This window comes from Salvelinus namaycush, chromosome 1 (genome assembly GCF_016432855.1).
Source record: "Salvelinus namaycush isolate Seneca chromosome 1, SaNama_1.0, whole genome shotgun sequence".
NCBI lineage: Eukaryota > Metazoa > Chordata > Actinopteri > Salmoniformes > Salmonidae > Salvelinus > Salvelinus namaycush.
The window spans coordinates 37,688,317-37,702,585 of record NC_052307.1 but is presented as its reverse complement, the minus strand read 5'-3'; the positions used below and the strand labels follow the sequence as shown (position 1 = coordinate 37,702,585).

Below are 14,269 nucleotides of genomic sequence, written 5' to 3'. Positions count from 1 at the left end.
CTTAAGACCTTAATCACTTCGTAACATATTTTACAGATTGGAATTCGTAACATATCATAGAAAATGGATTAAGTAGTACACAATTGAGCACAATTTTCTGAGACCTGTTTTGGCTCATGAGCACTACATTCAAAACTACTGGCTGAAATTATACACAAGCTCTGGAGCATCACTTTAACAGTTTAGACCCCAATAGAATTCTAGAATGCTGCTGTAGATTACTGAGAATTTTCGAGATAAAGTTCATTTTGTCACACATTTCAAACAAACAGACATAGCTCAAAAACAAAGAAAAAATTACAATCACAAGTTAACTTAGTTTTAAAGGACACAACCTCTTCTTTAACCTCTACAGGATCGGTGTAACCCCCGTGGGACGGTTGAGCTAACGTAGGCTAATGTGATTAGCATGAGGTTGTAAGTAACAAAAAAAATCCTTAAGAGGTTTTAATATGACAACAATCGGAATAACATAAATTTTTGTCTTCTATGTAAAGACACTCACTATCAAAAAACTATTAACACTCACCACAACAACAAAAAATATAGTAAAATGTACCAAGTATAATATATTATACTTATAAATATTTTTTTGAAATCAAAAATGTGACCAGACAACAATATTCAGAAAGTATTTCAAAACCCACACAAAGTAGGCTACTTGATTGACAATGATTCTTACTTCTGTAACAATGTAAAAATGCTAACAACTATTCAGAGACTATTCCTCAATAAGATTTAGTACAGACAAAATGTTGAAATAGTCGCCTACTTTGACAACAATTCAGTGAATGCAACAAGTATTAGATAGAGACAGATAAGGAGAGAAAATGCCATACACAACTGTTCTAAGACCATTAAAAAAATTACACAATTTACCTATACGATTTGTAGGACTAATCATGTCACGCTGTCACTTGAGTGTTTGCATTCAGCCTCCGACATGCCATGAAACTTCTTGAAGAACGGACTCATCCTACAAAGTGGCACAAAATGTCAAAATAGTACTTTGACAACAATTCATTAATTGCAACAAGTATTAGATAGATAAAGATTCAGATTAAAAATCTAAATGCACACACACAAAATAGGCTATTTGACAAAGCTTCAAACTTCTGTGACAATGTACAAATGCAAACAACTATTCAGAGACTATTTAAAAATGTAGATAACCTCTCAAAATAACATTTAGTACGGATAAAATTCAGTATTAAGTATTAAATAGGGATATATTCAGAGAAACACTCAAAATATACAAAGATAGACACAGATACAAAGAGAAGATACAAAACACAATTTCCCTATAAGATTTGGAGGACAAATTCATACAGTATTTCACACTGTCACATTCGTGTTTGCATTTTGCCTACATCATGTCATGAAACTTCTGGAAGCACGGCCCCATCCTGCAAAGTGGCACAGAACACGTAGAGCACCCAAAGGACGTTTATACACATCTCCCACTCTTTACCCTGCGTCCACTCCAGATGCACACCACACATCCTCTCTTGAGCCCTTCAAACGTCACCAGGGAGTGGCCTGCTTTCAAATTATGAGTACAACTCAGTCCACACCCCCTGGTGACACACTCTTGGCTCCCCACTTCCGGCCACTGTATCCATCACAAAGTGAATGCACAAGCTGCATTTTGAATGCCTTCAGGGACCAGTGCCTGCATTTCTGGGAAGGGGCATTTGCATGGTCCCCACACTGATCGTCTGACACCGTCGTTAGGGTACCATACATAACTAGCAAAAAGCCACGCAACCGCTTTAAGCAGCTATGTAGGTACATGCACTTTTCAGATCCAAATTCAACAAATGAGACGGACACATTGCATGAAGTAAGCTGTGTGGTACAAGGGTGAATGGTTGGACTTGGGGAAGATGCACTCCATGGACACGTAGGCTCCCATCTCTGGTGTGCTCTCCCTCTTCCTCTCCCTCTTCCTCCTCCTCTTCATCCTCCTCTTCCTCCTCCTCTTCCTCTCCATGTTCCTCTTCTCTTCACTCTCCTCTCCCTCCTCTTTACTGTCTTCTTCACTCTCCTCTTCCTCTCTCCCTCCATTCTCCTCTTCACTCTCCCCTTCCTTTCTCCTTCCATTCTCCTCTTCACTCTCCTCTTCCTCACACTCTACACTCTCCTCTTCACTCTCCTCTTCCTCTCTCCCTCCATTTGACCCTGCTGGTCATCTATGAACATTTGAACATCTTGGCCATGTTCTGTTATAATCTCCACCCGGCACAGCCAGAAGAGGACTTGCCACCCCTCATAGCCTGGTTCCTCTCTAGGTTTCTTCCTAGGTTCCGGCCTTTCTATGGAGTTTTTCCTAGCCAACGTGCTTCTACACTTGCATTGCTTGCTGTTTGGGGTTTTAGGCTGGGTTTCTGTACAGCACTTTGTTACATCAGCTGATTTATAAAAACATTTGATTGATTGATTGATTCTCCTCTTCACTCTCCTCTTCCTCTCTCCCTCCACTATCCTCTGGCTCCACTTACTCCTCCTCTTCCTCCTCGCTCCACATCTCTGTCCCTCCAATCATCTCTAACTTCTCTTCCTCCTTGCCTTCTGCTGCTGAGCCCTGACTCTCCACATCACTTCATTTGCTTTCACTAACCTAGCAGGAAGAGGAACATTGGGAGAGGGAGAGGGAGAGAGGAACAAATATAATACAATTGTGGTCAGGATCATAATCTCTCTTTCTCTCTATTTCTCGCTCTCTCTCTCTGTCTCGCTCTGTCTCTCTTTCACTCACACAAACAATCTCTCTTTCTCTCTCCCTTCCACTCTTTCTTTCTTTCTTTCTTTCTTTCTTTCTTTCTTTCTTTCTTTCTTTCTTTCTTTCTTTCTTTCTTTCTTTCTTTCTTTCTTTCAGCCATACACATACGCTGCATGTGCAATAGCTAATGGGGATCCTATATATCCATATATACTGCAAGTGTCGTACTAAACTAAAACATAATGCTATACAGCACTTTCATTCAGCCAATGAAATCCCACGACACATAAACACACACACACACACACACACACACACACACACATACAGTAGCATCATGAAGCTATACAGCCCTTGCATTCAATCAATCAATCAACATTTTACAAAGCCCTTAGTGGTGAAGATTGTTTCTCTGTTCATTGTGTGCGTATATGTTTTTTTTCAGACTGATGGATAATCAGACAGGATAGAGCACACACAAATAAATAAATAAATATGTTCATAGATGACCAGCAGGGTTAGAGTATAACTGTAAAGGCTATATATGGTACACACACTTCAAGACCCATGGGCAGATGACTTAGTTAGCTGGTAGTCTTTGTAGGGGGGAGTGAGACGATCAAGTGAAAGCGTTGCTAACGAAGCACAATGCTGCTGACTCCACTCAACTCTTGCCTTCTTGCCTGACAGATAACTACAGAGTTAGTTGAATAGTTACTTAACTGTTTCCAATTGAATAGCACCGGTAGAAACAGGGCAAAACAAACCAACGTGTTAGCTGGCTATGTAAATAAATATCACTGAAAATCAATCTAATTTGAGCTCCACTGTGCGGGCTTCTTCCATAACACGACAGTTAAGCAAGCTGTCAAATAATAAGAAATATGAATATCTGTAACTAGCAAACATGACAAACCATAGCCTAAGTCCAACAGATAAACACAAATTACTCTAATCTCTATTTTGTCAAAGATATTATTGTTAGAAAAACAAGGCCGCTATGGGTTCTAAAGGGTCTTTAAGTGTCCATGTTAAGTGACATTTCTTTTAAAGTAGCACATGTTAAGAGGCACATGTTAATTTACTTATCCTAAGTCTGAATCGGGCCTTATAAGAAGAAGCAATGAAGCACCACACATTTCTGAAACTATATTTTCATAGACAGCATTCCTCGGGAAGTATTAGTAGTATTTTCAAATGATATTACAATGATCAACTGACTCAAATCAATTGAACGTACTACTAATTTTCTAGAAGATGTCGGGCACGTTTGAGCCAAGTTGCAGTCTAGTCCCATGTCTCAGTGGCATGCTTTAAGATCTTTGTGCTGTTTCCCTGTTGCCTACATCATTGTCCCAATGACAGTGTGCACTGTCCAATGCATCAATTCCCAAGTGGCCCAGAAGCCCAGATTCCTGTAAAGGAGTGTTCTATCCGCTGGGTAGAGACAGCACATCCATATTCAAAGTCATAGGCTCAGTTTAGATTTAGCCAACAGATGTGAAGATACAACGTAATGGCATGTTAACATCTAGCGATTATCAATTTGAATACAAATTCAATGGATGTTATGAGAAATCCTCAGAATCATGTGTCAAGTTTAGATTGATACTGGGCTAATCCAAATGATCAGAACCAATGTATTGCCTTCCCTCAACGATACAAGAAGTAATGAGAAGACAATTTGTCTGGGAAAAATCCCACAAGGGCGTCTCAGGACAAGGGTTTGTGCTCTGGTACATTGCTCGCTTGAAACAAACATGTTTGGTATCACTCTCTCACATGGGTTGGACAGATGATGCAAGCCACACGCGCACGCACGCACGCACACACACACATGTATGCACCCCCCACACCCCCCCACCCCCCCTCCCCCAACCTCCACTCCCCCCACCCTCCACTCCCCTACACACAGACACACATGTCTGCCTGAGGTCAGCACAGCCAAGCCCACTGAGAAGGTCCAGCTGGCTTGGTGAATTACAGGACAAAACTGTACAGTATTTTGGAAGAAATATGGGACATCCATTGTTCAAATGATACATTGGCTAGCCTATTGGGAATACCCTAATTTAGCTACAACATAAGTAAAAAATACTATTGACATTGAGTGATTTTTCTTCTATTATTCTGCCTCTGTAGCCAACTCCTCTATTGGCCATGCCAGTCTTGCAGTACAGAGAGACATTTTTTTGTCATAAGCAAATGTCACGTTCAAGTGATGCAAGCATATGCATGCAACAAAAAGCCCTGTGGTAGCTTGTAAACTATTGACCTTGACAAACTTAACAGTGAGTGACTGATGACCATGAAAACACACAAGACTGATGGCTATAGCTATGTTCAACAAGTATATTATTCTTCTGTCTTTATTTAGCTTTATTTGTAAGATTTGACCCTGCTTGCTGGCTTGCTAGATTGGCAGTTTGCTAGGTAATCCATACTTCCATGATATCTGCGATGGTGTAGATGATAACCAATTGATCACGTGTTTGCTAACTTGTATGAGCTGCGTCTAAAGTCGGACATGATTGTATTTACATACATTTTGATTTGATTTGATGTAAATAAACCGCTTTCTGATTTGGAACTGTACGTGCAACTTTTCATGACGCAGCCGGGAAATGAGTGTAATATGAGTTTCCAGCTGCTTTCTGCACAGTGCACAGAACTGAACATACCACTGGGGGTCACTGTGTGTCTGCGTATTAGTAAGAATCAGTCAGCCCCCCACCACCCGCCATTCAACTGAACCACTCTGTGTGCTACACGGTCCACTCCCCTCACAAGTAGATGGTCCCAGTATTTAGGTTGGGCCTGATTCCAACCCGAGTTAAGCACGCATAAACGGAATAGAATTCCCTGGAACAATGTGCACATATTTAGATGGCTTTCTTTCATTGATCCCTAATATTCTGAACCTGTTCTATCGATATATTCTAGTCTGTTGGCAAAATTCAAACTAAAAGGTAGGGTACACCGTATTTAAAGGGATGGCTTAAGATAAATATACTGAAAAGCCTATTGAATGAAAACTCCCAGAGAGAATCTGTTGGCCAACAATTGGAAGAGTTTTCAGCAGTTGAATAACATTTATTCAAGGGGACCACACCTGCAGAGTCCGTTACGCACCTTCATAAGGTAAATCTGAATACCAACTACTGAGAAGTACATAAGAAAGGCATTCATGAGAAATGCTTAATTTCCTAATTCGGAATCGGGCCCAATAAGAATTGTGTGTGCATGCCTGCAGGTGTGTGTGCGTGTGTGCAGACAGTGTTTTGTTAACACACTGGGTAAAAATGGTGGATTTGATTGTAATTCCAGCTTCAATCTCTTTGATAATAACCTAATAGTTGGATATGGGCCAAAATACCAGCAACAGTGTGTGAAAACCTTGTGAAGACTTACAGAAAACGTTTGACCTCTGTCATTGCCAACAAAGGGTATATAACAAAGTATTGAGATAAACTTTTGTTATTGACCAAATACTTATTTTCCACCATAATTTGCAAATAAATTCATTAAAAATCCTACAATGTGATTTTCTTTTCTCATTTTGTCTGTCATAGTTGAAGTGTACCTATGATGAAAATTACAGGCCTCTCTCATCTTTTTAAGTGGGAGAACTTGCACAATTGGTGGCTGACTAAATACTTTTTTGCCCCACTGTATATGCCTGGCCTGCCTTTCACAGAGCTAACAGGCAGCTAGTCAAGAACAGGGATGGAGTGTCAGTCACAGTGGTATTCTTGGCAGATTAAGGGGTGTCTGGGTAATTTGGAACAGAACAACATGTACAGAACATCCCCTACTAAACCAACAGCATGTAGAGAGATGTTGGCAGGATGTGGTGCTATTCTATGATGTAATGCTATGTTTACCTAAGATACATTTCTGCCTGCTGTGACTTGTCAATCTTTTGAATGGTTCAAGCAAACAATGTATGTATTGTATGGAACTCTAAATTGGATAAGGCAAGAAATGCAAATATAAAAAATCTGACACATGGGTCGAGTAGAATTAGCTCTTACTCTACTGTTGTGAAATGTTTTTGTTTATTGGCACAAAAATAAGCATTATCAATCAATTCAAAAAGCATACAAAGAGAACAAGTCTAATGGGTGGTTAATATACTTCAATGGCTTTAATGTCTTCAAAGCAATGCTTTTGAAGAGTGAAATAAAAAAAACAGAGATAGGATTAAACAGCTGAAGGAGGGTAATTTCTGTCATTATCACAGACATGGTGAGTCGAAGGAGAGGACACGATTCTTAAGCGCTACAAGGTAGTATGCTGACAACTGACACCTTTTCTCCTTTACACCTCCTCAGTCCTGCCTCACACTCGCTCAGTGTCTGGGTGGCACTGTTAGCATCATCCCCCATACGGACACAGACACTCAACCCTGGATCTGAGCACTCAGCCCAGTCCTTACAGCGACACTGGTTTGTTTGTCCTGTTAGAAGGAGACAAGGAGAATGGCCTTGAGAACTGGTGCAGTTTGCACACACACACACACACACACACACACACACACACACACACACACACACACACACACACACACACACACACACACACACACACACACACACACACACACACACACACACACACACACACACACACACACGCACACACGTACATGCTCACACACACACACACAGTGCAAGAGCATAGATATTCATATTACAGCCTTTACTTGTCTGTGTAACAAAAATGTTGAATACAATTTAAATTCAAGTTAAACCAGAGTCGTACCGTCACAAGTCTCCCAGAACTGGCAGTCGGTGCAGGGGGAAGTTGTGTTGGCTGGCCACTCGCAGGCGCTGTCCTCTGCCAGCTTGTAGCTCCTTCCCAGACAATTTAAGGTGTGCATCTTGCACACGCTCAGTCTATTTGTCCGACCATTCTCAAGATTGTTGGCACACACCTGTAGAGAAGACCTGAACAAAAGAGCAACATAGTTAGCTTGGGGTGAAACCCTGAAACTGCTGATGTGGGGTCAGTTTTGTGTTTCCTCTCCTAATGGTCAAGATTTTAGATCTGTGCCTATGGTGAAATTTGAGAAAGCATAGAGCATATTTAGAGTATGCAGAATATGCAGTCAAAAGGAGCCACTTCTCACATGTATTAAAGGGAGCTTACTTCCTGTATATCTGCAAGTAGTTAGAGTAGTTAAAGTTGCATATAGACAAAGGTTGGTAAAACATACGTGCACTCATAAGGCATTTTGCAGATACATTTGTCTTTGACGAGTTTCTCCCATGGTTTGCATTGCCCTGCTGGGCCGTCAAGGTGATCAAGCGTTTTCGGTGCTGGATTCATAAAGGAAAACAAAGACATGTTATTTCATTTGCATTACCCGAGGGTAGAGAATACCAACATTCAGGTAAACTGACAAATAGTAACACATTTCTACATAGGTTAATTTCTGGGTAGGAGTTCAAAGTTGCAAAAATTATGCATCAACCTACCCTGGCTACATGTGATGGTGTTGGGGTCCGGTGACCAGTGCAGACTGGAGTCACAGATGATCTCTTTCTCTCCCACTATGTGTCTCCCCTCAGGGCAGGACAGTGGGATACGTTCCCCTATGTCATAGGTAGGCTGCCAGTGAGAGCCTGTGACATCATTTAGAAGGGACGGGACATGGCACCTGGAGCCTGAAAGAAGGTGAGGGAAATTATCATCATGATGTGTGTGTTTGGTTTTGTGTGTACTGTATGTGTGTGTGTTCCAGGGAAGAATTTCTGTGTGCATGCAATAACAACAATACAATAACGAAAGCGCCTGGGGGAAACCAGTGGCACTTTTCCCCCCCAATGCGGATTCCAGCTTTAATCTCTTGACAAATCAAAATGGCGCAAATGCAGAGGGCTGTTGTCACTGCAGCACTACTTACTCTTGCACTCTTTGGAAGGTGTGCTCCATGTCTGAGCAACAGTGCACTCTGCGATCTTTATTCCAATCAGATGGTAGCCCTCTATGCAGGTGTATTCAATCTTACTGCCCACCAGATACACATCTTTTGGATCCTGAGTTTAACAGCACAAATGATGGTCAAACACAGTCCAACCTATCCAGATGATGATATCTACAAATGGAGGAACGGCGTTATAATAAGGAGGTTGAAACGGCTACAAAACAGTAGGAGGATGTTCAGGCTTTGGAGGCAGCCTTGCGCAACGACATTGTGACTAGTTGAATCCCTGAATCAGTTGTGTTAGTGCAAGGTTAGAGCAAAAGCCTGCATGCCTTGTATCTCTCCAGCAGCAGGACTGAAGGAAACACGACAGTTTAGTGGTTATCTGTCCATCAATTCCTACCAGGACATAGCCATTAGGGAGAGGAGGTGGGCTCCTGCAGGTCTCCTTAGGTGGGACGGTCAGGTCATAGCACTGAGGCTCCATGGTCCTGGAATGAATCACAAACAGACAGACATTCTGCAAGGTCAGTAACAGTGGAATAATACTTTTTTTTTTTTTTTTTACCTTTATTTAACTAGGCAAGTCAGTTAAGAACACATTCTTATTTTCAATGACGGCCTAGGAACAGTGGGTTAAATGCCTTGTTCAGGGGCAGAACGACAGAGTTTTACCTTGTCAGCTCAGAGATTCAATCTTGCAACCTTTTTCGGTTACTAGTCCAACGCTCTAACCACTAGGCTACCTGCCGCCCCAATATGAAGGCGGAAGTTATAGAGGACAGCAATGTGTTGCTCATGTGTGGCTTTTTCAACACTGTCTTTGTTATCGTTAAGTATGCCGTGTCATATATTTGTTGTGTAGTGTTCATGCATAAAGTCTTATCACTAAGTATGTAGAGAAGCAGCAGTAGTTCTGACTGGAGGTATTGGAGGTCTTGGTCATCAGCGCAGCCTGTCGTCTCCCTGACCTCTCCGTTGCAGTGCTGGCCGCCTCTGTGAGGGGCGGGGTTACTGCATGCACGTGTTCGTGACCTCTGACCTCCGGAGCAAGAAGTCCAGCCAGACCAGCAAGACCAGCTGCCATGTATCACCCCTTCGAGAGGGAGGGAGGGAGAGAGAGAGGGGGACAGAGAGAGTGATGGAATGTAGAGTTGTGGTGAAAGAAGGACAGAGTGAAAGGGAAAGGAAGGACGGAGAGAGAGAGGTTATGGGTCCATATGTAATCTGGATGGGAATGTAGAGAAATGCCTGCAAGCGCCCAAGCAAACTTCAAGTTTGCGAGAAATGAATACACAAATGCCATCATCTGGAGTATCCACACGACGTGTCAAATGTCACCTACCCTCCTGCCCCTCCACCTCCTTCCCCTTCTCACAGGCCAGTCCGTCTGTCCCAGGTTTACAGATGCAGCTACACTTATCCCCAGCCATCACCACCAGGCCGTTGTTCCTGCAGGGCTGGCAGCGACATGGGTGCCTCTCATTCAGGTACTGCTCTATGGCACGCTTCAGGTGGAGCCTCTTCACCCCAGCACACTGCACCTCCTTCACCAGCTCATACAGAGGCCTCATCTGGAACCATTCACACCAAACACAGGGAGGAACCAACATAGCAAGCCTTTTCCCAAGACAAAGGGATGAATTATTGTTTCAAAAGCTGTAACGCGACTCTGTAGTCCTTTTTAATTTATAATTTCATTGCTTAACCTATTTTGCTCTACCTTATGTAATTCACTGTTTTGCCCTCAACCAATGACGCCAGCTCAGATATTGTTTTCATCCACCAATAATCTTTCTCCTGTACCTCTCTCACCTTTCGTTTGATGACTACAGGCAAGGTCCGCACAGACTCCGCCCAGTTCTTGTACATTTCCCAGTTTTTACTTGGAGTGTTGAGGTCCAGAGCCTTAAGGGCTGTGATGTGTGCAGTGACCCCTCCCTCCACATCCACCTTCTTTACCGTGTCAGACCTACTGATGGCTATTAAAGCAATAAAGGCATCAGGGATTAGAGTGATCAGGATTTCATTACAGAAGCTTATACAGTTACATTACATGATGAGCTACCACAAGGACTTCTGTATAGTGAATATATATAGCATATTTACTGTAAATATCAATAAATACTGTTGATTCATTTGATTCCATTGAGTTTCGAGCCTTCAGAATTACAGTAAGAGATCACTTCATAGCCATTGTAAAATGTCACACATCTTACATTGTACATCGTCAATTCTTTTGGTTTTACATTGTTGCTTAAATAAACTTACATGGGGGGTTGGGTAGTGTATATTCCTTTTCATCCTTTCTACATTTCTCGGTTGTCCATGAAACGAACAGAATCCGGTGTTTGGTCTTGGTACACTCATTATACTTCCACGTGACCTTGGCTGCAGATGCAGAAGGGAGAACGGTAACAACAACAAAAAATCATCACTTGCCAAGGAAAAGTTGGAACCAAACTATACTATATAAAAGTTGGTTCCAAGGACATCCAATGAAGTTCTGATGGCTTAATTGAATCGTTATGATTTACTTTTTTCAAAGTCTTCTTCACCATCTGTTGCGAGCCTCATGCTCCAACCAATTGGGCCATTGGACCCAGCAGTCTAACCAACAGAGTTGATGTGTTCAAGCTATTGCACTGTTACTCCCACTACTGTTGTCACAAGAATGATATGCCTGCAGTGTCAACATTAGGGCAGCCTCAGTCTCAGCTGGAGTTGCCTCAATTGTCTCACCCATCTGTGTGGCTGTTTCCTGGTCGATGCTGAGTAAGGCGCGGAAGTATCCGCCCAGGGTCCCCTCGGAGAGGTAGTGGGTTCCAAACCTCTCCACCACCATCCTATAGGTAGCGTAGTCGTACACAGTGGGGAGCGTGGCCAGAACCTTCCAGAACTCCTCAGACAGAGAGAGGTATCCTGGGGCATTGTTCTGGAACTGAGCCACCTCAACGTTGTTCTTTACCACCAACAGGTGGTTGTTCTACAGAGCAAAAACAAACCATAATAGATCATCTCACGATACCTTTATCACAGTTTTGGAAAATATTTGTTTTAAGTAGATTAAATAATGAGTCAATAATTCTAAACTCTGGAAGACAATGAATGAAAACAATGATAACAATGGATATCAGGTACATGGTGGATGTGAAATAAAATGGAGTCATCCTCACACGTGAACTGCTATTGCAAAGGTCAGGGGTCTGTTGAAAGGCATCTCTTAAGCTCAGCATATCTCCTAATAAAACTAAGATTTATAGAAGACATTTCATCATACAGATCCAACAGACCCTGTTTTTTTCCTCCGTCTGATGGAAGTCATAGTTGTTGAATCCTGTGGTTGTACCCGTCGTTGTCTCTCTCTTGACTACGTCCTTGGCGTAGGACCAGGAGCTGGTGTAGAATTCATCGCTGAAATCATTCTGAACTTTGACCTGTACAGATAGGAATCATATACAGATGTAGGATCTTAATTTGATCACCCTGTTGCAATTTATATTCTTACATATATTCAGTCCTATGTGCTCTCTTTATAAATGTTTATTTTCACAAGTATGTGAACTTAACTGTGGGATTTTTTACCTCAAAGTTGTACCTCAGAGTGCTCTGGGGCAGCCTGTAGAGGACCTTGTTGTCCCCACTGAAGACAGTCCTGCACTGGCCTCCATAGCTCTTAGTGTTGATCACACTTCCTCTCTGTTTTCCTGTCACTGCATCAAACCTGGAAATTCAAGGAGAAGGCACCGCACATCACCACAGATGCCCAGGATTGTGTGTGTGTGAGAGAATGAGAGAGAGAAAGAGAGCGAGCGAGAGAGCGAGAGCGGGGGAGGGGATGAAGGAGAGAAAGATACCCCAGCTCTTACCCCAGTCCTAGATGCTCAACATTGGGTGGTGGTTTGTCATTGTTACAAACAGGGAATGTCTTGTCTGGGTCACACTTCAGTTCATCCTGGTTGTCTTCCTCACAGTCCTGATCTCCATTACACACCATAGACTGGCTGATACACTTCCCTGTAGCACACAGGAAACACACACACGCACGCATGCTAATATTTCATGTTCTGTGCTCAACATTTTTCTTACTGACTCTATTTTACATTCTGTTGTAAAACCTACTGAGGATTTGAAATGCATTGTTAATAAAGTTTGATTTAGTTACCTGAGCGGCAGCGGAACCTCCCTCCACAGCCTTCCTTCAGGGGGCAGCCTCGAGCAGTCTCACAGGGCTGGGTCTGAGTGGCCCCTCCACTGCATGGGCTCCCCCCAAACTGGGCATATACCACCATGGCACGGGTCCGAGACTATAACACATAGATATACCCCAACATTGGTCTAATTTCAATAAAGGGGAATACACTGTATGCTACCTGGTTGCCATTCATGAGTCCAGTGGAGCTCACAGGCATGACTTCGGATGATTAGTTTGGTTTCTAACCTGTGTTTTAGTGCAGCCATCACACTCTGACCAGTCTCCATAGGATTCCCACTGGCAATGCACTGGCTCCACACAATTACTGGGTGAGAACATCCCAAAGAAGAGCCATGGCAGACAGATCAGAGAGACTGACAGACGATCCTAAGGAGAGGAATGCTGCAATTAAAATCTGTTTGTATTTCACAACTTTCCAACAGCCTGAGCCTAAATTCCTAACGACTATACAGCAATATTGTTTTTACCTGCGTAGAAATCAACTGAGTATATTAAAAGGAGTAAATAGTCGATGTGAATCATCTTACCTTCATGTTGAGAGTTTGCATGAGCTTTCTGTGGCTGTGGACATTCCAGAGTATTATATTTCTCTCTCTCTCTCTCTCTCTCGCACACACACACACACACACACAGACACACACACACACACACACACACAGACACACACACACACACACACACACAAAGATACATACCTGACCCCTTCCCCCTAAGGGGTTAGATACTTGCGGGAAGGGATTCTTGTAAGGATTTTTTTTTCTCTCCTTTCCAAGGAACCAGGAGATTTATTTCCAATGTGTTGGACAGAAAGAGAGAGAGAGATTCCTGTGGAGAAGGAAAACATACAGTATTGCATCACCGTTTTTCTGCCAAAACCTCTCTCTTTGTGACCCTAGGATAATACAACTATAATTCTAAAACAGAAACAGTCTAAAGTGGTTTCCTCGTTTCCTCTTCCGCTCCTTATCTGCACTGATCTGAAAATAGAGAATAAGGTAAAGCAATATGGAGGACGTCAAGTAGGTATTTCACCTTCCCAGTTCTCATTTGTCAGTGCAGACAAGGGAAAGAACACACAGAGAGAGGAAGCCGTTTTAGACTATTACTCGACAATAGTCCAAGTGTATGTGCCTGGCCCAATGCATTTGCTGCCTGAGATAAGAAACACTGGAGGGCAACAGAGAGCTTCCCCCTCACATGTCTGGCACTGCTGGCATCTCCACCAATTACAGTGTGCTGGGTCAAGTATGTATGTTGACAAAGTTGCCTTTTTTGGTTTGAATTGTGTTGTTGTTGTTGACGTCTGTAAGAAGGCAGTTGTTCTGCTGTTTATGGTGATGTCATATCGTTGAATATACCTTTAAATATACCGTTTCATGTGACAAGGTTTGACCACTGAGGA

At 42.6% G+C, this 14,269-nt stretch overlaps 1 protein-coding gene across 2 annotated transcripts; it reads right to left on the bottom strand.

Moving 5' to 3' along the window:
* Nucleotides 1-6,745: 6,745 nt before the first annotated feature.
* c7a (complement component 7a) lies at nt 6,746-13,662 on the bottom strand. 2 transcript variants are annotated; one of them, XM_039003099.1, is made up of 17 exons: nt 13,563-13,662; nt 13,093-13,233; nt 12,817-12,958; nt 12,521-12,668; nt 12,237-12,375; nt 11,945-12,088; nt 11,394-11,637; nt 10,923-11,042; nt 10,467-10,633; nt 9,997-10,225; nt 9,573-9,747; nt 9,055-9,142; nt 8,631-8,763; nt 8,203-8,391; nt 7,941-8,043; nt 7,487-7,671; nt 6,746-7,181 (listed from the first exon to the last, which is right to left on the bottom strand). In XM_039003099.1, the coding sequence occupies exons 2-17, from the start codon at nt 13,183-13,185 to the stop codon at nt 6,997-6,999; spliced, it is 2,484 nt and encodes an 827-aa protein (XP_038859027.1). In that variant the 5' UTR covers nt 13,186-13,233; nt 13,563-13,662; the 3' UTR covers nt 6,746-6,996. The 2 variants fall into 2 exon arrangements, with proteins under 2 accessions (XP_038859027.1, XP_038859022.1); XM_039003094.1 differs by lacking the exon at nt 13,563-13,662 and adding an exon at nt 13,395-13,457 and having other exon boundaries at nt 6,764-7,181.
* Between the last annotated feature and the right edge of the window lie 607 nt (nt 13,663-14,269).